The sequence below is a fragment of the Dasypus novemcinctus genome, chromosome 16 (genome assembly GCF_030445035.2).
Source record: "Dasypus novemcinctus isolate mDasNov1 chromosome 16, mDasNov1.1.hap2, whole genome shotgun sequence".
NCBI classification, from domain to species: domain Eukaryota; kingdom Metazoa; phylum Chordata; class Mammalia; order Cingulata; family Dasypodidae; genus Dasypus; species Dasypus novemcinctus.
The window spans coordinates 17,916,902-17,944,821 of record NC_080688.1 but is presented as its reverse complement, the minus strand read 5'-3'; the positions used below and the strand labels follow the sequence as shown (position 1 = coordinate 17,944,821).

Here is a 27,920-nt window from a genome sequence, read left to right as displayed (position 1 = left end):
AAATAACATCGGCAATCATCCTCTCCACCGCCAGTTCTCCAGCAACCGCGGAGGCCTCAGCCTGGGCCTTAGACACCAGCGCACAGACCCTGACCCACCGCTCCCCCACCGCTGCCACCTCCGTCAGCCTCTCTCCCCAGCCCTGGTCTTTAATTTCCCCTTGTTATCAGAGTTTCTGTCTTCACGTAGTTTGAGTTTTAATCTTCAGTTTGGATTCTTCTGTATACTTCTCTCCGACACTGGCTAGACCAAAAGCCAAGAGGATTATCTTATAATAGATCTTCCCGTGAAACATTTTGTTATGAAAATTTTCAGGATTAGAGAAGTTAAAATAATTATACAGTGAACACCCACACATCTACCATTTATATTCTACAGTGAACATTTTGCTATATTTCTTGTGTTACATGTCTCACTATCCACTGATTAACTCATCTCCCCCCCCCCCTTTAATGCATTTCAAAGTAAATTACAAACATCAGTATATTTCCCCCAAACATTTCTTTAACAAACCTATCTAGCTTGGTTCTTATAATACTGTACTAATTATTCTTAGCATATTGGAAGGTAAATAAATTTCCAACTCTTTGATTTGTTTTTCTCATAAGTCAGAGTCTTTAATGCTGTACCTGAATTAATATCCTGCTTTCTGCTTAAATGAAGATAATTTTGCATGTATAAATCTTGTGCTTTTAGATACCTTTGTCTGGATATGGAGGAACAAGTAATCTTATTTTGGAAGATGTTAAAAAATTATCTGACAGTTACATGGTAACGGTGAATGGCTTAATACCTGGGAAAGAAAGTAGAATTGCTTTTTCTATTCGAAACACTGGCTCTCGAGCAGCTTTTGTTAAAGCAGTGTGTTTTAAGGATTCTCAGAAAAAAGTTTTGTTGGATCCTAAAGTGATGAGGATTTTTCCAGATAAATTTGTGCTCAAGGAAAGAACACAAGAAGTAAGTATAAAAGTTTCTCCACTAAAAACAGGAAATAAATTTTTAGATTACGCTCAAAATGATTTAATTTATGGCCTGAGCTAAAATAGTATTGGAAAGTAATGAATGAGTAGAAAAGTTTATTATCTGATCTTGGATATGCTATACATAAGAATGTGTGTCTATGTTGAATATTTAGGCTTATAAGATAATTTAAAATGAAATTAGAAAAATATTTAGTATTCATGCCTGATTTTTTTTTCTCTTTATCAGGATGTTACTATAATATATAATCCATCAGATAGAGAGAGCAGTTATAAAACTGCAACAGAACTGTCAACTATATACTTCTTTGGTGGAGATGAAATTTCAAGACAACAGTATCGAAGGTAGGTAACTTTCAGTATTTTGAACTGTTTTATTAATAGTAGTAGAAATATTGAAAGTGTGGAATTTGTAGAATTTAGTGAACTGCTAGGTTAAAAGTATTATTTATTGGCTGATAAGTTACCATAATTTGAGGGAGAAATATGCATAGGAAACTCATGTTTTCTTGCAGTGTGATAAATTTTCTAGGCATGTGTCTCTTTTCCTTTGCTAGATAGGAGCATTATAATATATTAGAGGGTATATCAACTGATGGTAAATCAGTTTCAGAAAATATTTAAGAGCTACTGAAACAGTAGTTGTATAAACACACTGACTAATTTGGAGTCTTTCTCGGAGTGCTATGAATTAATTGAAAGGATCAAGTCATATTTTAGAAATGTGTAGAATTTCTAGGCTAACTGTAAAGTTTGATACATCTGATTTAAATATAACATGCTGAAATGTTGATGAATTTGAGATATTGATTTAGGTCCAGGTATGATTTAAATATAGATAAAATTCTGCTGTGTTGAAATCTGGGTTCTTCTATTATAAAATTTTGTTTCCCAGCCTAGGGGACCTGAATATAAAATAGGTGAAGCTCACAGAGTTTCATCTATTAATAGGAAATCATTAACTCCCAGTAAGGGAGAGAGTTTATGCATATAGCAGTCTTTTTTTCTTCCAAATCTTCTTGCTGTATTTTATTCTGGTACATAATTTTACAATTTTTTAAAAATCTATTGAGGGTAAATGGAATGTTTGAAGAGAAGAAATTTAATATATCACTGCTTGATGGTAGAACAGGTCAAATGTGACGAGCTTATCCTTTAACTTGTTTTTGTTTTTCAATTAAGTATTTTAGAAATAGAAACTGATAGAGAAATCAGTTTACCAGGCTTTTGGGGTTCTTCTTCCTTTCTATTGGAAAATAGTAATCACTGTATTGTTTTAGAACTTCTCTTTGACATAAAGTTACAATATAAGATTTCTCTTATTTGTGAACATCTGAGTGATAAAGAGAAATTTACACTTTAATCATCTCATCTCAAAAATTCTCTGGAAGAGCCCAGATAAATATAGTTATATGGTTATTTAAATGTTACTCTCTGCTGTCTTGTTTTGTATCGTTTTCTTAGCATATTCTTTTTTAAATTTTTTGAGGCAAACTTCTTATGACCAAATTATCACAAATAATGACGATGTAAGATCTGAAAAGAATCTAATTGTATTTCCCCCTTTACCCCCCCCCTTGTTTTAATCTTGATATTTAACTGAAACCTACAATTGTGTTTCCATATGTATACCCTTATAAGGGAATGTCCAAAACAAGTTTTCTTTTTTAAAAATGCTTATATTAAGATCTAAGGCATGAGATCTACATAATAAAGTATCATGCTGTTAGTGGGGTTTGCTAAATGCATTAATGAATGTCTAAGGTCATTTTATATGTAAAATTAATTTTGAAAAAACAATCTCCTGGCAGAGCACTGTTGCATAAACCAGGAATTATAGAGCAGGTACTTCCTGAATACAGTCTGCTACAGAAGATTAATTTTGCTGAAACATTTCAAGATGAGCTACTAGTAACTGAAGGTAAAATTTTCAACCTGTCTTAACTCTTTCAGTTCATTTGTAGTATTATCTAGGTCCAGGGATGGGATATAAGTAGGAAAGAACATTAGTTTAGATATGGCTATAGATGCGTTTGAGCTATAGCTCCACTGTATGACATTGGACAAAATATTTATTTATTATTTATTTTTAAAAAAAGATTTATTTATTTATTTAATTCCCCCCACTCCTCTGGTTGTCTGTTCTCTGTGTCTATTTTCTGCGTCTTGTTTCTTTGTCCACTTCTTTTGTCATCAGCAGCACAGGAAGTATGGGCGGCACCATTCCTGGGCAGGCTGCACTTTCTTTCACGCTGGGCGGCTCTCCTTACGGGGCACACTCCTTGCGCATGGGACTCCCCCACGCGGGGGACACCCCTGCGTGGCACGGCACTCCTTGTGCGCATCAGCACTGCACATAGGGCAGTTCCACATGGGTCAAGGAGGCACAGGGTTTGTAACTGCGGACCGCCCTTGTGGTAGGCAGACGCCCTATCCATTGGGCCAAATCTGCTTCCCCATGAATGTTCTTAAAGGCATCTAGAATGGCAAACTCTTTGCACAAGTTTTCCAATGTACTAACATTTATATAGCAAATATCTTCCTTAAACATAATCACATTTGACCCTCACAACTTTATACATATGAGAAGCTAATTATTCCCGTTTTAGAGTTAAGGAAACTGAATTTCACTGATATTAATAAATATTTTGGGAAACAGACTTGGTCCAGTGGTTAGGGCGTCCGTCTACCACATGGGAGGTCCGTGGTTCAAACCCCAGGCCTCCTTGACCCGTGTGGAGCTGGCCCATGCGCAGTGCTGATGCGCGCAAGGAGTGCGCCCCGTAAGGAGAGCCGCCCAGCGGGAAAGAAAGTACAGCCTGCCAGGAATGACACAGCACACACGGGGAGTTGACACAACAAGATGACGAAACAAAAAGAAACACAGATTCCTGGTGCCGCTGATAAGGATGGAAGTGGTTACAGAAGAACACACAGCGAATGGACACAGAGAGCAGATAACTGGAGGGGGAGGAGGGGAGAGAGAAATTTTTTAAAAAATCTTCAAAAGAAAAAGAACATTTATGATTTATGAGAGGAGGTCAAAATCTCAACATTAACAGGAGTTTGGAAGAAGTTAATTCCAACCCTCATGGATGACTTTGAGCAGTGCAGCACTTCAGTGGAGGGCGTAACCCGCAGATGTGGAAACTGCTAGAGAAGTAGAATTAGAAATAGAACCTGAAGATCTGCCTGAATTGCTGCAGGCTCATGATAAAACTTTAACATGAGGATTTGTTTCTTATGGATGAGCAAAAAAAGTGGTTTCTTGAGATGGAATCTACTGAAGATGCTGTGACTATTGTTGAACTGATAACAAAAGATTTAGATTATTATATTAGTTTCCTAGGCTGCTCAAGCAAATACCATGAAATAGTCTGCTTCAACAATGGGAATTTATTGGCTTACAGATTGGAGGCTAAAAGAAAGTCCAAATCAAGGCATCATCAAGGCAATGCTTTCTCTTTGAAAACAGTGGCTTTTTGGAGCTGGCTGCTATAGTGCATGGTCCTTGGTTTCTCACATAGAGAGAGGCACATGATGGCATCTCCTGGCCTCTCCCTTCTCTTCCTGATTTCATTGATTTTAGCTTCTTACTGGCTGTACCTTTCTCTCTGTCTGAATTTCACTCCACTTATAAAAGACTCCAGTATTAGGATTAAGACCCATCCTGACTGAGATGATCCCCACCTTAACTGAAGAAGCCTCATCAAAAGGTCTTATTTATAGTGATTTATACTTACAGGAATGGATTAAGTTTAAGAACTAAACCACCACAACTATTGTATAAACTTAGTTGATAAAGCAGTGGCAGAATTTGAGGGGATTGACTCCAGTACTGAAAGAAGTTCTCCTGTAGGTAAAATGCTGTCAAACGTCATCACATGCACAGAGAAACTTTCATGAGAGGAAGAGTCAATCAATGTGGCAGATTTCATTATTGTCTTATTTTAAGAAATTGTCACAGCCAACTCAGACTTCAGTAACCACCACTTTGATCCGTCAGTAACCATCAACATCAGGGCAAGACCCTTCACCAGCAAAAAGATTACTATTCACTGAAGGCTCTGATGATAATTAGCAGTTTTTAGCAATAAAGTGTTTTTAAATTAAGGTATATACATTGTTATTTTTAGACATAATGCCATTGCACACTTAATAGTCTACAGTATGGTATAATATAACATATATGGACTGGAAAACCAAAAGATTCATGTGACTTACTTGTTTGTGATATTGGCTTTATTGTGGTGATCTGGAACTGAACCTGCAGTATCTCCAAGGTATGCCTGTTCATACAAACTCAGGTGGATAGATCTTGAGATCTTCAATGTGAACACTATTTTATTAATCAAGATATATTTGATTATAGTTAATAATGCCTGGTTTCTGGATTTGCTTAAATTAAATGTTTTTGAGGCTGCCACTTTTTGCATGCCCTTGAATAAGCAATTTAACCTTTTTGAGCTTCAGAGTCCTCAACTTTGAAGTAGAGGTAAGAGTAATACCTATGTCAAAGAGTTGTGAAGATTAACTAAGAAAATATATATGTAAAGAGATTAGAACAGTGCCTGGCCCACAGACCATATGCATCATAAGAAACATCTTTTTTTAATATTCACAACAATGTCTGAGATTGGAAATATTCTTATTCTATTCTAGTGGAGGAAGCTGAAGCATAGAGAGGGGAAGTGACTTGTCACAGGTCACAGAGCTGGTGTGTGGCACAACCGTGGTTCAGTCCAGGGTCAGAGCTTGGTCCTTAACTGCTGAGGCCGACCTTCCTATAATTTAATGCTAGTCAATAGTATTCATAACCAAAGTGTCATCTATCCCTAACCTAAGAAAGTAATACTGTGTAGCTTTAAGTTTATGAAATAATCTGTTATTTTTATTGTTTGGTTATGTGAAGACTCATGTATTTCCAAACATTATTTTCTTTTTTAGTATTTGATCTTCCCGAACATCCTAATGATGTTCAGCTCTTTTATGGAAACATGCGTAAAATCATACTTTCAGTAATTGGAGAATTCAGAGATTGCATTTCTAGCAGAGAGCCTTCTTCCATAGCTAGCTTGGAATCAAAAAGGTAAAAAAAAAAATCCTTTCACCTGATTTCAAGATTATTTATTGTTCACAGAACTAGTCTTTTCCCTGTATTTTATTACTACTTTTTATTTCAGAATGTTTATCTCACCATCATTTTTTAGTTTATGTTCGCATCATTTTAAACTTGTAGAAAAGGTGAAAAATAGTTCAATGAACTCCTGTATCCCTGCACTCAGATTCCTCATTTGTTAGCATTTTACCGCATTTACCTTATCATTTAGTATGTATCTATAGTTTTTTCTGAACCATTTAAGAGTTAGTTGCAGACTTGGTGACCTCTTAGTCCTAAATCCACCTGAACTTAGAAAATGTGAATTTACTGAAACTCAGTCTCTCTCTCCTACGTAGCCATGGTATAGAAACCCATCAAAATTATTAGATGTACTACCATCTAGTCACAGATTCCATTCAGATTTCACCACTTGTCCTCAAAATGTCCTTATAGTTAAATAAATTAGAATCTTCCTTTTCCCTCTGCTTGTCTAGTCCAGAATCTAATCCAGGATCATGTAGCACTTACTTAGCTGCTCTATTTTTTAAATAGAGCTCTTCCTCACTCTTCCCTTATCTCTCATACAGAGATCACACAGAGGGTCAGATTGTCAAGTTGGATGCAAAGAATCTAAGATCTTTTTTAGAATTAAACTTTACTTATAATTTCAGGTGAAGCATAGGGAAGTCGGGACTGCCAGTGGCTCTTGCTAGACCCTCATTACACCATTAGTCCTAGTGCCCTGGCTCAGATTAACACAGATCTCCAGGGTGTGCATGCGGTATACCACTTAACACAAACAGAACAGCTGTTTCAATGATGAAAGCTCTCTATTTTACGCTTTGCTAATTACATGGCTTAAGTGGTATTTTCCAAAGGGCTGTGGCTCGTAAAATAATAATTTCAGGTTTCTTTACCATTAACAATTCTAGACAGACCAGGTACATCATGTTAAAGGTATTCCTAGTTAAGGACACTAGGTGTGTTTGCTGGGAGAGCTGTTATTAGCAGGATTATCAGGGGGGCTGACCAAATCATTTTTTCTTCCCTGGGTATTCCTTGGTTAAAAAGGAGAAAATAGGTTTCAGGCTAGCTGTTAACCCTTTTCTTACCAGATGATTTTAAAGAGAACAGGCCAGTTACTTTATAAAATATTCTTCAATTTCAGTTTGCAGATGAAGGTTTCATGTTTTTGTTGGAACATCACAGAAATTATGCTCTTGTTTTTCTCAGTACATCTTCTCAGGTAGCATATATCGCTTAGTTAAGGTGGTATCTGCTGGGTCTCTCCACTGTAAAATTAATTAACAAGTACCTTGTCAGGAGATACTTAACAATGATAAAATATCTTGTTCCTCATCAAACATGTAGTATCCATTGGTGATTCTTACCTGAATCATATTACCACTAACATGTTTACCAAATGGTGATGTTCTCATACCATCCTTCTCCATCTATTAGTTAACTTTCTACTATGAGGAATAGGTTTGCTTTTCATCTTTTATTTATTTATTCATTTATATTGGGATGAACTAATGGATCGATTATGTTATCCTTTTCTATCATTATTTGGTCCCTTCAAGTTGGGTCCTTGATCATTTTAATGTGCCCCCCCCCCCCATCAGTCAAAAGCACTTGGCACAGCAGGATTTTCTAGGCTTATATTATACTTTCTCTGACCCTGCCCTGCCGTAGCTATACCTCTGAGAAGGCCTAGTTCTTTTTAATAGAGAATGATACTAGGAAACAGGATCTAGGCACAATAGCTCATTGCTATTGAGGTGTCATTGCCTCTAGGCTCTCTCAGTAGGCAGAATTAGAAAATAAAATATGGGAACCTCTTATATATTTTTGTTTTTTTAAAATGTTTTTTAATGTAACGTTCCTCATGATCTATTTAATTAAAAAAAAAACAAAAAAAAAAGAATGTATATACATATCCATGTATACCTATATCTCTTTCTGTCTCTAAGTATATTAAAAACCATTACAGTGATACTTTTAATTCTAATGTTACATCAGATGGTATTTTTCAATGATGAGAAATGATTAAAGGTAGTAGTTATATATATTTAAAATTATCTTTAAAATCTTGAAAATCGCTTATACTGTAAGGACTTGTTTCTTAGGAAGTTATAAAGCTAAACATCAACTTTTAAAAAATAATTGTTTCTGTATTTTGGCTAATACCTCCAATATTTCTCAGGGGCTGTGGAGGTCTAAGTTGAAAAGGAGAGGATAAGGAGTAAATGCAGAGCTTTGTTCCTCTCTTTGCTGAGCATTAACCTGAAATAAAAGATATGGCTTCTCTGTGGTAGGAAAATTTGAGCACACAATTAAACTTCAGTTAAATCATGCTTTAGTGGTTTCAAAAATTCATTTGAATTATAATTAGAAAACACTTTTTTCACCCGTTAACAAAAAAAATCTTTCTAAACTGTAATAGCATTTTGCCAGGAGACTCTCCTGTTTTTAAAAGTCTTTGTGGTGTCAGCACTGTGAGACCAGTTATCATTATGGACTTAGAGGTACATTAAGAGATGAGACTGAATGTTTTGTTGTTTTACTTAATTCCTAATATTGGCTTGGTTTTAAGTAAATAATTTAAGGGACTTCCAATGGCATGCTGAAGTCAAGGCTTGGTAGAGATATTGAATTGTTGAATATTGTTGAATTTTACTACAATAATTTGGTCCATACTGTACTTTATATCTTGTACATTCCTTTATACACAATATAAAGGATTTTTGTTGACTGAAAAATATATAATATGTAATCCACCTTCAATTTTGTCTCAATATCTTCAGATTTATGAAGAAATAGTATAAACATATGTGACCCAATTTGGCTTTTTACCATTTTTAATTCTCTGTCTTCTCAAATTTCAAATTTTCTAGTGAGTTTGGAACTTCTGGCAAACACAGTGGCAATGTTTCTTTGGATGTTCTACCAGTGAAAGGTCCTCAAGGTTCTCCACTTGTTTCTCAAGCTGCTCGCCCACCTCAGGCTAAACCAGCGTCTGAAGAAGTGTGGACTGTCCAGCCTGAACACTTGATTCTGATAGCTCCTTCTCCTTGTGAGTACATGCAATACCCACATGGCAGGATGCACCCCAGAATCCAGGTCCACATATTCAGTACCCTGGGCTCGGCTAGGAGATGCCCTGAAACTACTGCGATTTGATAATGGTTTTCTGCTTTGCTCAGGTCCTCCTTTCAACTGCTAGAGACGTCACATCATCCTTGACTTGAGGCCATGTTCTTCAATTTAAGCCCTAAACTCCTGGCATAGCACAGCCATCCTTTAGCCCTTCCTCCTTACTGTGCTCCTAACCCCAGAGAACTCATTATCCTGTTACCATAGCCCCAATCCCAAATAACCCTTAATATTGATATGGTTGGTTCAGAGAGGGAGCAGATCTGAATATGTCTATGCCAAAGTTCAGACTGTAGAGGAATGGATTTCAGAGTTCCTTTTTGCTCTAATTTGGTTGAGTATTACAAGTTGTTTCTGTAGTTTCCAAGAGAGAAAACGCATGGACTTTGCTTTACCAGGGATTTGAAATCTCTGTAATTGATCAACTAGGAAAGTAAAACAAGTCAGTTCACTAGCGTATTTATTTATTTTTATTGTTTATTGTCATTTGTCTTTTTCACTAATGATATATCTAAGTAACATGTTATCTGTGAAATAGGTGAAATGGCAAAAACTGGACGTTTCCGGATATTAAATAATTCTGTCAGGTCACTGAAATTTGAGCTGTACTGGCCAGCACATTGCCTTACAGTGACACCCCAGCATGGAGTTCTTGTACCACAGTAAGTATGGCTTTCTTTTCTCTTTTTCTGGGTATGCTATCATGCTGGCCTTTGAAGAATCAGTAATACACCATGTTAATTTATTCAGTATATTTCTTCACTCTGCTGACTCTGAACAAAGCATTGTGCTTGGTTCTATGGGACAACAGGGAGTTTGAGGCCCATGCACTTTAAAAGAGTAGAGCTCATGCGTGCAGATGCTTGTGGTATAACCTAAAACTGTAATGAGTGCTGCTTAGTATCCACTGTTAAAGGCAATTTGAGTTGGGAAAAATAACCTGAAGTGAAAGAAATCAATATTGAAATGTTACTTTGGCTACAAAATCACAAAGCAAGGGATAGAACTGGGACACATGCTGTGGGCGGTGGTGTTTTTAAAGCCCAGATGGTTCTGCCGTTTGTTACCTTTGTTTTGGATCTTGTATGCTACTGCTGTTGTCTAAAGGATGTTTTCCAGGCAAAGCTTCCTAACTTTTAATATGTCTGAGCTGCACCCTAACTTAACATTTTCTACATAGAATACAAAGTCAGAGAAAGCCTTTGGGGGCCAAACATTTATAAGCAATTCTCTGTATAGAGCTTAATTGCTGATGTGAGGAAAGCCAGAAAATTCTGCAGTTTTCAGGAACTGTGTCTGGATCAGCACAGAACATCTGGAAGGTGTTTTGATAGAGCTTTGCAGAACAACAAAATGACATTTCTTCTCTTGTACGAAACAGTGAATGCATATTTTAGGAACATCGCCTTGGCTGAAACTGTGTGCTAAGGTGTGGTGAGAGACATTCCAGGGAAGCATTCCTAGGGCCAGGGCAACCAGCTGAACATCAGATGTTAATTACGTACAACCTAGATAGGGAGATGGCGAAGCAGGTTTTCCACAAAAAAATACTTTGGAAAATTACCTTGCTGTGCCATTTTGGACATGTCTACCAAAATATCTTTTGTAACTAGCTTCTTTAAAATCACAAATCTGATTTATATCATCCACATTTAAAACTCTTGGCATGTCCTAGCTCAGAGACCAGTAAGCCTGGAAAGTATTAGCAGCTGCGTAATAAACAGACTTTTTTTCTTCATTCCTTTTCTGACTCTTCCTCTATTTTTCTTCTTCCATTTTCTTCCCCAACTTTTTATTCTCTTTGTATTGTGCTACATTGGAGCTATGCCATTCTTTGTTGTCTAGTGGCTAAGAGCTTTGTAGTACTGTTCTCTCACTCCCCAAATTTTTATTTTGAATTGCTTTTAAAATGGTATTTCTACAGCATGATTTATTTGCACATGAGTTTTGCTTTAGGTTCATGGGTTTTTGGCATTTACCTTTTTGTTAGCCACTTAGGGGACTGGGGCAAGCCCATAAGCCTGTGGCAACTGTAGGAGGTTGTTGGAACTAAAAGTCTGCTCTCTGCTCATTCCGACCAAAAAGAAAATAGTTTGTCATTGGCACAACAGTATTTATGTCTTCTGATTGTTGCTGCTAAGGTAGAGGATATTCTTGGTTTTGATTATTATATTCTTTTTAAGGAGTAAACTGCAAATTCTTGTGAGTCCTAATTCCTCCTTATCCACAAAACATTCAGAGTTCCCATGGAGTGGTTTGATCTATGTACATTGTGACAATGGACAGAAGGTACTTTTTAAACTGCTCTTGTTTTTCAACTTTTATCTTATTTTGCAGCTTTGAGTTTTTGTAATGCTAGCACTTACATTTCAGAAATCCCATGCAGTAATAGTGCATCTCTCATTCTTTCAGCGCAATTGAGCTCATTTGTTACTTAGTGCAGAGTTCTTCCATTAGTGATCTGAATGACTCTCTTAGTACGGGGGGGTAATGGACATGAGGAGTGGGCCCTAGAAACCATTACTTATTTGCAAGCTATGCTTCAAAAAAAAACCCAACTATTTATATGGTAACAGAATAAATATTAAAAAAAATAATAATCCATGGAACTACACCACCCAAACAGTGAACCCTCAGTTAAACCATGGACTTTAATTCATAGTATAATTATAAAAATGCACTATCAGTTGTAAACACATGTTCCACATCAAGGCAAGGTGTTTATGGTGAGTCGTGTATGAGAATCCAGTATTTTATGCATGATTGTTCTATGAACCCACAACTTCTCTAATGGGGGAGGGGGGGTGAAGGGCATTGTGAGAGGTGGCAGAATCAAAGATTTATTTTGTTTGAGATTTGAATAAACTTTCATTTCTATCAGTATTTCTTTGTTTGGCATTACTTTTCTCATGATTTTAAGATATTGTTTCTTTAAAATGATACCTTACATTTGTGTCTCATTTGTGTCTATTTGGCTTATTTCAGAAAATTGTAAAAGTTCAAATTCGGGAAGACTTGACCCAAGAAGAACTTCCTTTCATAAAACGTGCATCCTCTAGCCCCTTTAGAGCCTTCCCCCAGGGTCTGAGCTTTCATTCAGTCATTTGCTAAAACCAGTGACGAAACCACCTTCCACAAAAGTTGAAATAAGAAACAAGACATTACTTTTCCTACAACAGAACCTGGTGAAACTTCAGGTATTTTATCACAAAATCATGTAATCCAAATGTCAGCTGAGTCCAATGATGTATTCTTGGTCAACCAAAATTAGTATGGGTACAGATTTTTACTGCCACCCCTACTCTTCCCCACGTCCTCCCCCGACTTCAGGAGAAAATTAGGTAGTCATGAGCAGTAATTTAAATGATGAGCTGGATTTGGGTGTGCATAAAATATTAAGTCTCAGGATTTGATGACTCTACATATTCTAGGGACCTCAGATATTATTTGTTCCTTACCAACTCTCATCCAATCTTTGACAAAGATTGATAATAAATTAGTAGCTGATAATAAATTAGTAGAGAGAAAGAAATCCTGGCTGTATTACTTGCTAATGTGACTTTGAGGCTTGAAAAGAGGTTAAATCAACTTGTATAGTTTGCTCGTTTGTAAAATGGCCATTTTAATTAAAGTCTCCAGCATAGGGCTTTGAAGATTAAATGAAATAATGTAGATGAAGCACTTAGCACAGTGTTTGTCGTTCATGAGCACACAGTAAGCGCTAGCTCAGCTTCAAGCCCACCACCTCCTGATCCTCCCCGTCTTCCCACTCACCCACTCACTCACTCTAGCCTTTCGGTGGTTCTGTGACCTCATCAGACCTCCAGTTCACTGACCCCTCTGCCTTTCACTTTTTACATTGCCCTCCTCTGTCACCCTGCTTATAGCCAACTTCTCCACAAGCCGTGCTGAATTCTGTGGTCTTTCATTGTAGTGTCTGCCTCAGACACCCTTAACTGTTTTGTGCCTCTCTGCCTGGTTCTAACCTGGTTGAGATTTTGCCAAAAAGAAATTATCTTATTGCTCCCTTGTTTAAACCCTTCAGTAGCTTTCCATTGCTCTTAGAATAAAACCCAAAAATAAGGTATCTGTCAAACTTGCTTTTTTTTTTGCTGTTGAGCTCCTTTGGGGATATGAAGGGTGCTTTTTCCCCTACAATGAGGTAATGAGACCTCTTATATTAATCTGCTTGTTTCCATACTCTTCCAAGATTTTATCTGAGCTCTTATACATATGTTCATTTTAGAAAGTTATCTGGAACTCGAGAATCATGGTAACACAGAGGTAAAGTGGCATTTGTCATCTTTGGCACCACCTTATGTCAAGGTCAGTAATAATTGCCTCACATATATTCATTTTAATATTTAAAATTTATGCATTATACTTAAAAAGCGAAATATTAACATATGTTAATATTCATTTAGGTGATTTTCTCTGTTAGGGAAAATACCTACCTAGTCTTTTTTTCTCATGGTGGTTTTGAGATTCAGAGCTCAGAATATATGTTAAAATACATGCTTCCTCAATTTGATGCTCTCTCCCTGATTTTTATCTGAAATAACTTGTTTTGAAAAATATATTAAAAAGTTATTACACACATTTTTCTCCCCCGTGTTGTGAGTGCTGTTGTATGTTTTCACCCATGGCAACTAGCACAAAAGACAATGAAACATTCTTTTCCAGTATTAGCCTACTGCAGTAGTCCTTGCTAGTGGGTACTGCCTAAATTGAGGGAGTTTGTTCTCTGTGTTGTTGAGAATATTGCAGCCACTCTGTCATGTATTTTGTGTTATAGTAACAATTTCAACCCATAATATTAACAAAATGTGTGCAAAAGACAGTGCTGGACCTACTGAACAGAAATTAAGACCTGGTATTACATCAGATGTTAAAATACACATTCAGTAAGGTTTTAAGAGTACTACACTAATGAAGGACATTGTTAATGTGGGAAAGTGTGGGCGGGGTAGGGAGGGGGGGCATGTGGGAACCTCCTACATTTTTTATGTCTCATTTTTATAATTTATATTAAATTTTTTTTTTATTAAAAAAAAAACCCATATTTGAGGAAACAGTAGAAACAAAGGGCTTTAAAACCAGTAGGCAAATAAAGACTGTAGGCAGGCCATTGACGGTATGGATGGCATCATAGAGATCACTGTAGCAAGGGAGGGCATTCACACAATCGTGGCGGATCACAGTGCTGATTTACATTGCACTCCCATTTATGGGATTGTGCTGAGCTCTTCCTGTCCACTGCTTAGTAGGCTTTGTGTGTCTCTGTGGAATTGATCCATTGACTTTTATGATTTGTAATTTGATTGCTTAAATGATTACTTTATAGGGTGTTGATCAAAGTGGAGATGTTTTTAGAGCTACCTATGCAGCATTCAGATGTTCTCCCATTTCTGGTGTTCTAGAAAGCCATGGAATCCAAAAGGTGAGTTTTGGCATTTTCTCCATGGTCAGTTAATAAGAACATGTTATTAAACAGCCAGAAGTAACTCATTTGATTCAGATACATTCGTTTTACTTAGACCTGTGCTACTCAGGGTATAAATCTGCCGCAGAGAAGAATCTTGCTCTAGAATGTAAATCAGTGCACTGCTCTTGCAGCAAGAAGGCCTTGCTCTGAAAAAATTGTCAGCTGAATTAAATATCCTACTCTGTAGTATAGGTGATTTACATTCTGATACTCGCTCTTCTTGTTGCTCTGGCAATGAACAGTGTAGAGGTTGCTAGTGCTGAGAACATGTTGAGTAGCACTGATCTTATCAGTAGGTGTCTGCCAACCAAGCCAGAAAAACCTACCACTGTTCATTGTCCCGGCCAGCGGGATGATCAACGGGAGCTCCGGATCCTAGGAGGGAAAGAATGGTATGGGGCAAGAGAGACACAAGGAACGACAGCAAGACAGTATTCCTGATCAAGCTGCAAAACTTTATTGAGGGGACTGAGCATATATACTCTGGGGGGGGGGGGGGGGGCTGGTAGGTAAGGATAGGTGGCGGTCTGGGATTGGCTGCTGCTGTTGCTAGGGCGGGAGGCAGATTTGAGGTACGAACTTTTGGCAGGAACTGGTTCTGTAAAGAAGGGGGGAGGGTGACCTAAGCTATTGTATCAGCTCGGGCGGCCATGTTACCGGCATTGCTGAAAGGTAGATTCTATGCATGCTGCCTTAATCGCCCACAACAGTTCATGTCACGGTGAAGAGTGTATCTTCATGGGTAAATGATGATAGATCCTTCCAGCTGCTATCACCCTCTTAAATTTTAATTCATTTTTAGAGCTAATGTAGTTCCCTAAAATATCTCATAGTGACTTTAGTCATCCATTTGGCCTTAGTATTGTACTTTTTCATGCTGCTTGCCTATTTACTTGTTGCAGTACTTATATGATTTTGGCCATTTATTCAGAGATTCAAACTGCTAATAAACTCTGGAAAATAGCTATGTGTACTCATAACGTACAGCCTAAGAATTTTTGAGGCACTGTAATAGTTGTCACAAAAATCTGTGTACTTTACTGGGTTAGAGTGTTTCTGATTTTGTTTGATAGACACAGTTCTACAAGCATAGTTTATTTTGTTTCCCATATCACAACAGGGACAGAACAGCAGAACAGATCTCTCAGATTCCTGGCTGCCATGACAAATACCACAGACTCAGTTGGCTTAACAACAGGAGTTTGTTGGCCTGCGCTCTCACAGGCTAGCAGGCTAGCTTACTCCTGGGGTCCATAGCTTTCTGACGGGATGGCAGTCCTTGGGCTCCTTGCTTTCCCGTCACATGATGATGTCTTCTTTCTCTTTTGTGTTACCTCGACTTGAAGCTTCTGGCTCCTGTCTTTGGCTTTTTCGTATAAGGCCTCTAGTAATAGGATAAAGACCCGTCTTGATTGACTTAGCCACCCCTTAATGAAAAATAACATCTGAAGATGTTTTTGAAAAAGGTCCAATTTACAGTGGGTTCACATCTGTAGGGATAGATTAAGAGCATGTTTGTTTGTTGGGGTATATGACTCAATCTGGCACAATAGGAAACAAACACATTGCTGAGTAAAAGTTCAGTATCTAAGCAGAGGTTGCAGGGGAAAAAAAACAACCCAGCAGGAAAGACTTTACTGTAATACTTGCTAAATTGATCTATAAATTTAACCTAGTCTCCATCAAGATCTCAGCTGGATATATTTGCAGAAATTGACAAACTCATCCTTAAATTCATTTGGAAATACAAGGGACCCAGAATAGCTAAAACAATCTTGAAAAAGAACAAATTTGGAGAACTCACACTTCCCAATTTCACAACTTAATACAAAGCTACAGTAATCAAAACAGTGTGGTACTGGCATAGGTACGGACCTATAGAATATGCGGAATAAAATGAGAGTTTCAGAGTAAACCTTCATATTTCTGGTCACTTGGTTTTGATAAGGGTACCAAGACAACTCAATGGTTGGAAGGAATTGTTTTTTGTTTTTTGTTTTTTTCCCAAAAAATTGCTGCTGTGCCAACTGGATATCCACATGCAAAAGAATGAATTTGTACCTCTTCCTCATACCATACACAAAAAGTAGCTTAAAATGGCTCAAAGACCTAAATATAAAGTTAAAAACTATAAAATATCTAGGAAAAACCATTGGAGTAATTCTTTGCAACCTTGGGTTAAGAATTAGTTTATTGGGGGGAGGGGGTGGGATAAATGGAAATCCCCTGTATTTTTGACATATCACTTATGTAATCTAAGGCTTCTTTAAAAATAAAATATAAAAAAATAATTTTTAAAAGTTTCTTAGATCAAAGTGACAAAATATATAGATGAATTGTCAAAAGTAATAAACTTTTGTGCATCAAAGAACACCATCAAAAAGTGAAAAGACTACAGAATGGGAAAAAATATTTGCAAAATATAAAATATTTGACCAAGGACTTGTGTCTAGAAAATATATAAGGAACTTTTACAACTTAATAATAAAAAGACAGGGAAGTGGATGTGGCTCAAGCAATTGGGGTCCCGTCTACCATATAGGAGGTCCAGGGTTTGATACCCCCGGCCTCTTGGTAAAGGCAGGCTGGCCTGTGTGATGAGCCGGCCCATGCGGAGTTCTGCCCCACATGGGAGTGCTGACCCACGCAGAGAGCTGGCACAGCAAGGTGATGCAACAAAAAGAGACACAAAGGAGAGACAGTAAGAGACGCAGCAGACCGAGAGAATGATCACCTCTGTCCCACTCCAGAATGTCCCAGGATCAGTTCCTGGAGCCGCCTAAGGAGAACACAAGCAGACACAGAAGAACACACAGCAAATGGACACAGTAGACAATGGAGGAAGGGGGGAGCAATAAATACATAAATCTTTGAAAATAATAATAATAGACAAATCCGATTTAAATAGTGGACAATAAACACATGAAATGATGCTTGACATTATTATTCATTACGAAAATAAAAATCTCAACCTCAGTGAGATACTATTTCACACCCACTAGGAATGCTATAAACTGAAAGATAAGTGTTAGCTAGGATGTGGAGAAATTGGAACCCTCATACACTGCTGATGGAATTGTAAAATGGTGCAGCTTCTGTGGAAAATAGGTGGGTGATTTCTCAATAAATCATAGAATTATCATATGACCCAGCAGTTACCCAGAAGAATTGAAAATAAGTTTTATTAGTCACAGATCTCTAGGGAAACAGAATCAACAGGAGTTATCTGTAAATAGTATGAGATTTTATAAAGTTCTCTCACACTACTATGGGGATGCACAAGTCTGAATTCTTCAAGGCAGGCTGCAAACCAGGGGCTTCGATAAAGGTCCTTGATGAGTACCCAGGAGATGCTGGCTGTCTGAAATAGAATTGGGAATTCTCTCTCTAAATGCTGAAATCGCTTCCTATATTTTTTAAGGGCCTTCAACTGATTAGGTGAGACGTCACTCATTGCTGACAGTAATCTCCTTAGTTGATTATAGATGTAATCGGCCATCTGTGTAATCAACTCACTGATGATTAAAGTCCATGAAGTGCCCAGTGCTTGCTTAACCAAACAGATGGGCACCATTACCTGGCCGAGTTAACACATTAGCCTAACCATTCACACAGGTGTTCAAATAAAACTTGTACATGAATGTTCATAGCAGCACTATTCACAGTAGCCAAAAGGTGGAAACAATTCAGATATCCATCAGCAGATTAATGGATAAACAAAGTATGGCATACCCATGCAATGGAATATTATTCAGCCATAAAAAGGAATGAAGTGCTGATACATGCTACAACATGGATGATTCTTAAAAAATGCTAAGGGATAGGAGCCAGGCACAAAAGGTCATGTACATTGTTTGATTCCAGTTATATGAAATGCCGAGAGTAGGGAAATCCATAGATACAGAATGTAGAGTCCGTGTTTAACTGGAGCTGGGGTTTGCGGGAGGTTGTGGAAATGAGGAATAATTGCTATCGTGTATTGGATTTCCTTTTGGGGCATTGATAATGTTGTAAAATTAGGTTGTGGTGATGGTTGCACAGTTCTTTGAATATGCTAAAAAAAACCATTGACTGTACACTTGAAATGGGTGCATTTTTTGGTTTGTGAATTATATCTCAAAACTGTTAAAAAGAAAAAAAGAGGCTTATCTCCCATGAATTATTTCTCATTTTCACATAATATTTACTATAGAAATGTCAGCTGCATGAGGTCTTTGTTGTTGTTTTTTTGGCACATTCATCACTATATCCTCTCACCCACTACCTCTTCCTTCAGTTTTCTGTATATCCCTAGTCACTACAAATGATGCCTCTTTCCTAGACCTTCTTTGTCTTCCTATCACTTGACCAGCAGAGGGTTCCATAAGCCTTGCAGTGAAGACTCACAAGGAGGCCTTGATTTTCTGTGGGTAGACCTCATTTAGATCTTGTACTTGACAAGTTCTATTACGTTTTGAGAACTCTTTCCCCACCCCAATTTTTTCTTATTCTACATTTTGAGTAATATTTTATATAAAGCCTTAAATAGAAAAGTGCTTTAGATCTGGTATAATAGTAAGCCTACTAGAAATAGAATTGTTCAAATTCTTTTTCAGTTAGTGGCAAAATTAGCTAATGCCAAATTGTTCCTTCAATTCTTTTCATACCAGAACTTTCAGGTGTAATCTAAGTACCTGTGTGTGAGTCAATTCCTGATTTCTCTCCTGGATTATGTGTGTTTTGTAGGTCTCCATCACATTCTTGCCCAGGGATAGAGGGAATTATGCTCAATTTTGGGATGTTGAGTGTCACCCTATTAAAGAGCCTCACATGAAACACACATTGAGATTTCAGCTCTCTGGACAAGTGAGTATTACACTTGAATTTAAGTAAAATCTAAGTAAAATCAATAGGAAAAACTTCTGAAATTGCAGAATATTCTCTTGATATTATCTTAACTAATTCTGTAATATAGTCCCATGATTTTAATTTAATTGTCTTTATTCATTTGCATGTCTGGATTTGGCTCTAATGTCCCTACAACTCATGAAACTCATGTTTGACTTAATTATATAAGATTTTGTGCATGTGTCTATGTGTGAGAAATGGCAGTGCAATGAATATTGTACATTGGGGAATTTAGAAGTCTTGAATCTTTTTGAAAAATTTTAAAGGAAATAGTGTTCAAATAGTTAAGTGTCTGTATTTTTTCCTAGAGTGTTATTTCTGCTCCCCCATCCTATGATTATTCTATACAGAGCATCAGAGCAGAAAATGAGCCTGAAAATGCACACATCTCCACAGATACCCTCATTAAAATAGATAATTTGGTTAAGCCCCGAAGAGAAGCTGTATCAGAGACGTCCACTCACATACCTGGGTATGTTGTTTTTGTCATTCCTATGAATGTTTTTTCCAGTTCTTTATTGAAGTATTAGTTATATTCAGTACAACACTCAATGACTTTGCCTATAAAGATTTCACATAGGTTACCATCATTCCAGTCAAGGTATAGAATATTCCTCTCACCCCAGAAAGTTCCTGTGTGTCCCTTTATAGTCCACCCCTACCCAATCCCAAGATTTGTTCTGTTCTGCTCTAAGGTATCACCATACGTTAGTTTGGCTTGAGCTTCATACACAAGTGTACTTTTGGGTCTGGCTTCTTTCACTCAGTGTAATGTTTTTTTGGGGAATTTATTCATGTTTTTTAGTATCCCTATGGTTTGTTCCTTTTTATTGTTCCATTATATGATTGTGTTCCATTATATGATTGTGTTACTGTTTATTTTCCTGCCAACATTTGGGTGGCTGGTGGCAGTTTAATAAGTACAGGAGTTGCTGCTGTTTATAGGTAGCATCACACAACTCAGCATCTCCAACTACCTTCATTTTACCCTAATATTAATTTTATAAATTGCCATTAAAAATGCTTTTTAAACTAAGTTGTGAGAAAAATAATGAATTAGAGCAACTGTTCATAATTTAATATATAACAATAATTTGTTACTATGAATTTTAAACAACTTTTAAACCTATTTTCCAAAGCAGGCAGATTGACTTGACTCACCGTGGAGTTTACGCCCCCGAGGATGTATATATGTTTCTGCCAACTAAAGTTGGAGAGTCAAGGACATTAAAAGTCAATTTGCGAAATAATTCTTTTATTACACACTCGGTAAGTTGGAAATATTATTATGGGTTTTGGAAAAGTAAAATGTATTCAATGCTTTGCTAATGAACATTTACCTGGTCGTTTAAAATTTGTAGTATAGATTATATTTTATATATATATATATATATATATATATATATATATATTTTTTTTTTTTTTTTTTTAAATGCCTTAATCCTGTATTTGAAAAGAAACTCATGGGAAGTTCAATATGAAAATCAAAAATAATTACCATTGTTTTTCACATTTTAGAGTTTGTAACTTTTTCCCTTGTAAGTTTTCTTCCTTTTCTACCATCACACATACATTATCCTGGATAACATTTACTATAGTCAAAACTAGAACAAATTCATATATTGAAATTCCCTTAAATGTGTTTTTATAATATGAGTATTTATTTTATCCCTAATGTTGTAATTATACCTAAATTTACAGACTGCATCCTTAATTAAAGAAATTCATGGTGTGTTTTAAAGAAATGCATACATGTTTTATATATGCTGAAATATCTAACTTGCATAACTTCATAAAGTGTTTCATATTAAATTCCAGCTGAAGTTTTTAAGTCCCAGAGAGCCTTTCTACGTCAAACATTCAAAATATTCTTTGAGGTGAGTTTATCATAAATGAAAATGTTCTCAGTAGTTCAGGACTTTGTTTTCAGGACAGAGATTCCTCTTGGGAATTAGGGTTTGTGGAGTCTTCTGTTGCAGATCTTTTTTCTTCAAGACCAAAGAGTGTTAAGTACATGCACCTTCACAAGTAGAAAAAGCTGATCAGAAGCCAACAAGGAAAAACATTTCATCACTATCCACAAGTGTACTTTAAAGTGTAGCAATCCAAACTTTTAACATTCTTCTGGACTGGACATATGATTGCTGTGACGCAGGATTTTCCTAGCCATGTAAAACTAATTATTTTGTTATTAACTTTTAGAATAGTTCCTGCTTCAAATATTATTTTCACTCGTATTCTAAGAATCAAGGATTTAAATGCTGATTAGAACAAAAACCTTCCCAAATTAATTGGGAAGCCTTTATTGTGGTACTTTTCGTTTTTCATTCCACTTGAACATACTCTGTATTGTTCTTAAGTCAGGGCTCCATTTTCCTATCATCCTGGCTCATCTTCTTTTTTCATATTATGTACATTTAGGTTGGAATCTCAAACTGGATTGTCACTGTTGTTTAGAATTTAATAGTAGGGTTCTATTGGATTGAATTCTGAGGAACAATTTTAACTTCATCTTTGAATCTTTAATCTTTAATTTTATTGTAAGTCCTCTTCATGTCAGTGTCAGGGAAATATTCCAAAAACATGTACTATTCTGTGAAAACTTGGATCCCTCTGCACATATTTTCGGGCTGTCTTTCACAGTTACAAAGACCGGTATTGCTGTATTGTGGGAGCTCACATATGTCTCTCAGTGTTGGCAGATTGCTTGCCGAGGACTGTTCCTTCCAGCTATTACCATGTCTTTTCACTCTTTCGTCTCTTCCAACACCTCTTTCTTGCACTATTGTCTTACAAAACATGTTATTAGTATACTTGAGAATTAAACTCTTCCTTTGCCTCCCAGGAGACTGACCTGAAAGCACAAACTATAGATACCAAACCTGAGGATTCAACAGAGAATATCTCTAGAAAATTACCATAGACTTACTCTCTAAGCCTCACTTTCCTCTTTGGAAAATGGAGATAATGCTATTGATAGCACAGAGTTCTTGTGATGAGTAAGTGTAAAGCAAGGAATAGTGCCCAGCTGTAGTAAACACTCAGCAATTGTTAGTATCTTATTGTTAACTAAGATACTAATTAACTCAGCAATTGTTAGTATCTTATTATTAGAAAGTCTCTTCTTTAGTTGACCTATCCTGGTGGGATCCATCAATACTACCTCCACAGATTTTTAAAAAAACAATTTTTTTAAGATTTATTATTTTTTTATTTCTCTCCCCTTTCCCATCCCCTCCCAGTTTTCTACTCTCTGTGTCCATTCGCTGTGTGTTCTTCTGTGTCCGTTTGTATTCTTGTTAGCGGCACCCAGAATCTGTGTCTTTTTGTTGCATCATCTTGCTGCGTCACCTCTCCGTGTGTGCGGTGCCACTCCTGGGCAGGCTGTACTCCATGTGTGCGGTGCCATTCCTGGGCAGCTCTCCTTATGGGGTGCATTCCTTGCACGTGGAGCTCCCCTGCACGGGGGACACCCTTGCGTGGCACGGCACTCCTTGTGCACATTAGCACTGCGCGTGGGCCAGCTCATCACACGGGTGAAGGAGGCCCTGGGTTTGAACCTTGGACCTCCCATGTGGTAGGTGGACCCTCTATCTGTTGCACCAAATCCACTTCCCTCCACAGATTTTGATAGACCATCACAGTTTCATGTCAGTGCTTTCTCATTTAATCCCTTCAACTACAAAGAGGAGAAAACCCCAAGTTTTAAAAAAACTACTAAATCCAGGTTTTCCAACTTCTTTGCTCTGACTGAATTCTTGTCTCACAAGTTTGTGGATCTCCCCAGGTACTGGAGGTTTACCCCAATTGATTTTAAAACTAGTGGTATTATTTTGAATATAATATTATTTTGGTACTACTAAAGTGCACAGCAGCATGTTTTATATGCCTGACAGTTTATTTAGAAATAAATCATTTAAAGTCATTTAAAGTTCCCAATCGGGGTAATAACTATTTTTAAAGGTTTTTTTTTTTTTCATTTCTGCACACCCCCTCTCCCCCCCAGTCATTGTTTTATGCCCACTGTCTGCTTTCTGTGTCTGTCTGTTGTATGCTCATCTTCTTTTTAGGAGGCACTGGGAACTGAACTGGGACCTCCCATGTTGGGAGGGAGATGCCCAATGGCTCGAGCCACCTTTGCTCCCGCTTGTTGTGTCTCTCATTGTGTTCCCTGATGGTTATTCTTGTTGCAGCTTGCCATGCTAGCTGTTGTATCAGTTCGCGGTCTTGTGTTTCTTTAGGAGGCACTGGAAACAGAACCTGGGACTTCCCATGTGGTATAGGCAGGCACCCAACTGCTTGAGCCACATCTGCTTCTCTCTTTTTGATAGCAGAGTACAAGTTATCTATCCTGAACATCATCTTAATTTTTTAAACAAGATGGTAACATTTTTTGGGTGTGAATCTACCTGGATTTAATAGGCTCCTTAACAAGAGGGGGAAATGAACCTCAGTTTAATATTTAAACATTTTTAAGGAGAAACAACTTATTAATGCGATGATATTGTGCTTAACTTTAGCTTGTTTTCTACACACTGGTTTTGATATATAAAATATGTACATTGCTGGCCATTTAAAGGTGGACATTTTTATAGAGTGGAGCTTGTTGACTTGCCTTTTCAGGGCTAGAATATATTAAGTTGCCATATATCAGAGCACTGCTTTTCTATGCCGGCTAAATCATGGTAAAGGCATCTGAAAGATCTTAGAAACAGAAAATATTTTTAAAAATGAAGCAAAATTTGGACAGTTTACATAAGCTAGTACTTTAAAAAGCATTGCAAGATATGTTTTGTTTGCTTTATACTCTTAGAACATATTAAAACTTTAAAATCTTATTAAACTTTCATGCTTAAAAGATTAGATATTGGTGATCTTATTTTTAGTGACAGATACTTAAGTTAATATGATAATTGTGAGTTTCCAGAAAATATTCATCTACATTAATTATTATTACGAAACTACAGGATAATTTTATAATATAGTATCAATTTCAATAACAGCAACTTGATTGATTTGGATGATTTTGGTTTACACGGTCTAAATTTGGTAATTCATTAGTAAAGAAATCATATATGTAAGTAAGCATTCTGTGGAGAACTAACTCTGATTTATTTAGCCAGATGAAGTAAATCTTAAGTCACAGAAAATTTGTCTCTCATGACACAGAGATAGGCTTAAATTCTATTTAAAGAATGGGAAAAAATAAGGGATAGTTTCTCACTCTTAGAGGAGCAAAAATTTGCTACAGTAAACTCACTTGAGAATCTTTACCACAAAACTGAAGTAGTGAGTACTTTTCTTATTATGAATGTTGAATGCTTTTATATTTGTCCCAAATATTACACTTCGACTTTGGATGGGGGCTCTTAAAATATCATTGCTGGTTGAGAGCAAGAGTTTGCTTGCTTTGCCAGGTTAAGCAAATCTCTGTTCGTAGAACGCTGAGAAGAAATTCCCAGCCTTTCATCAATCACATTTTCACTTGTCAGGTTACTCTCTGCTCTGTGACACCCTTAACTACACACTTCCAGAGTTTGGATGTGACTTTGGTCATGTGTAGGTTACGGGAGCAAATAAGTACCGTATCAGTGTGCACTCTTTCCCAGGCTGTTGTGAGTAGCTACTGAACAGCTGCTGAGTGAAGCCCTGAAGGTCCATACTGTGCGTGAGCTGGGTGTGTGACCCAGGGCCACAGACTGATTGTAGTAGCAGTAGGCAGATGAAGTCCCCGGAAGTACAGGGTTTACCCAGCGCAGAGGTGGGTGAGCATGATGGATAACCAGAGGGAATGTATGTTAGGGATGCATGGCCCACTTAAAGTGATAGATGATAAATAAAGCAGGAGGGAAAGAAAATGCTGATTACACGTTTTTAAAAGGTTCCCTTTTGAGTTCTGGTTGCCCATCTCTTTTTTGCATCTTTGTAAAAATAGTTTGGTCATGATTCCACTTAGCCTGGAGGAGCATGCCTGCTCTTCACCTGCCGTTGTGTGCATGTTTTGCCTGTTCGGCCTCCTCTGAGGTGTGGTGTCTGACTTCTCATCTCTGGGCCCAGGCTCTGAGCCAGCAGCCACGGGGGAGGGGCACTTCTTACCGAAGCCACTAGCCAGGGACTGGCACTGTCGTTGAGCTCTTGCTCCTTCTCACCCATGCACAGGAACCAACTAATTCGTTACTTCTTTCCCCTTTCTTCAGGTCTGCTAATGTGTTTGCTTTTCCTGTAGAATGTATTCCTTTTAAATTAAAAAAAAAAAATCCTGTTTGTATAATTTGTAGGTTTTGATAAAACCTTTACCTGTGAATGGGAGGTGTGTGGTGACTGGGGCTGGATCTCCCCGGCGGGGGGCATTTCCACAGTTGTTGGTCTCTGTGTGCATTTTTGCTCTTATGGCCCTTTGCCATGAAATTAGTCATTAATTCTTTAAGAGGTTTTCAGCTAGATCTCTCCATTGGGTTCAAGATACTTTACTGTTTGGAAGTGTGTTTGTGTGTGTGTGTTTAAACAGTTTTAATTGTATTCATCCTGATGGTAGTGTTCTATAGCTGTAATAAACTTCATGGTTCTAACTTGCATTCCAGTTTCTTCAAATATCTGAAAATCTAAAGTAAATAATATATATCCATTTTCTCAGTTGAATATAAAGCAAGTCTAAACTCCATACTGAAATTTAATGGATCCTACAGAGATTTATTTTGGGACATTTTATTATTTTTAATAATTCATAAATTAGAAAGCCTCTTGAAATTGGAAAATTGTATGCGATTTCTCTGAGTATTGAAATGCTAACGTGAAAGAGAATATTATAGGTAGTCAGAGACACAAGGCTAGGTGTCAGTGGTTTTTTGTTTGTTTTTTAGAGGCACATTATCTGTTACATGGGAAAATAAGGTATAGTGTGTTTGGGGAAGATAACCCGAACTAACCCAAATTATAACTATTCGGTTATATCCAGGAAAAGGGCTTTAAAATAATTAAACTGTTTTCTAAATTTCTAGCCCAATATTCAGGTGTGTACCAAAAAGCTAACACTGGGTTTTATCAGACAGATATTGGAAACAGAAGCAATTATCTGTTCTGATTGCTGAACTTGAAAGCTTATAGCTCTGAGATAAGACAAAGGGATGAAGTGCCTTCCCTCAGAATAAAGTCTTAACAGCTATAAATTTTCACTTTAAAAAGATTAAGACTGAGAAGTCTGTACTTCCCAAAGGCTATGGATAGAGTGTCTGTAGTCTCATTTACCACTGTAATTAATGTGTATTTTGAAGCTCTTGGGAGAGAGTTTTATGGGCAGAACTACTCATTACCTGCCTCAATATATCGTCACAGTCACTTTGTTTCCTGAAAAAATTTCAAGGAAATTTTTGATAAAAGTTTCATAGGAATTTGGGGGCAAGAACTATACAGCCTTGTTAACGATAGGAAAGGGACAAGTTGGTTCAATATTCTTTCCAGTACAATATGCTGCCTGAATTCAAGTTGGGTTATTTAGGGTGTTGTTCTAACTCTTTTTTAGGTAGACAGCTACCTGCTTTTGGGGACAGAATACAAAGCTGTATATGTACAATAGATGAGACCTCTCATTTCCCTTTTTCTAGATTATTGGATAGCCAGGAATATGTATATGTTAATTAAATCAGATTTTAGACTCTTCTTTCCTTTGTGTCAGTTTCTCAACAAATAACAGAAAAGAGAAGTAAAAATTTTAAGCTGAATATAACTTGTAGTTTCTGATTCTCTCACAGATCTCCAGTGGGCTGTCACCCAGGCCCTCTGCTGATATCTTCCTTTCTCTCCACAGAGCCCAGCACTACATCAACATGCCAGTGCAGTTCAAACCAAAGTTGGTGGGCAGATTTGAAGCTCTGCTAGTTATTCAAACGGATGAAGGCAAAAGTGTTGCTATTCAACTAATAGGTGAAGGGCTTGAAAAAAATTAAGTAGAATACATTTTGTGTAAAGTAAATTACTTAAGTTATATTTTGGTAACTTAATTTTTCTACACTACAATTATGCATTTGTATATATTTTGTATGATAACTTGGACATTTTTAACTGTAGATTTTTTTGTTTTGATAAGCCAATACTAAAGACCTAACTAAAATATCATGTTATCTAGCCTCCAGTATTATACTTAACTTTTACAGGGGAGAAAATAGTTCTATTTTTTCATTGATTTTGATATTGTGAATAAATATGGCCTTTATTTTAATGTGATATATCCAGAAATAAACTTAATTTTCCATTGAACTTGCCTTTTTTTTTTTTTTTTTTTTTTAATATGGTGTCATGTACAGGAATTCGGATA

General features: G+C 37.0%; 1 protein-coding gene across 1 annotated transcript in view; it reads left to right on the top strand.

Annotated features, from left to right (window-relative positions):
* CEP192 (centrosomal protein 192) overlaps positions 1-27,702 on the top strand; it is a 129,263-nt gene extending 101,561 nt beyond the window's left edge. The window contains 17 exon segments of the mRNA XM_058277264.2: positions 697-957; positions 1,210-1,325; positions 2,792-2,901; positions 5,928-6,069; positions 8,979-9,157; positions 9,776-9,899; positions 11,421-11,526; positions 12,223-12,301; positions 12,304-12,393; positions 12,396-12,434; positions 13,484-13,563; positions 14,582-14,677; positions 19,448-19,567; positions 19,960-20,081; positions 20,752-20,878; positions 21,428-21,486; positions 27,414-27,702. Coding sequence (XP_058133247.1) covers positions 697-957; positions 1,210-1,325; positions 2,792-2,901; positions 5,928-6,069; positions 8,979-9,157; positions 9,776-9,899; positions 11,421-11,526; positions 12,223-12,301; positions 12,304-12,393; positions 12,396-12,434; positions 13,484-13,563; positions 14,582-14,677; positions 19,448-19,567; positions 19,960-20,081; positions 20,752-20,878; positions 21,428-21,486; positions 27,414-27,552 — 1,989 coding nt within the window. The 3' untranslated portion in view covers positions 27,553-27,702.
* The last annotated feature ends 218 nt before the right edge of the window (positions 27,703-27,920 follow it).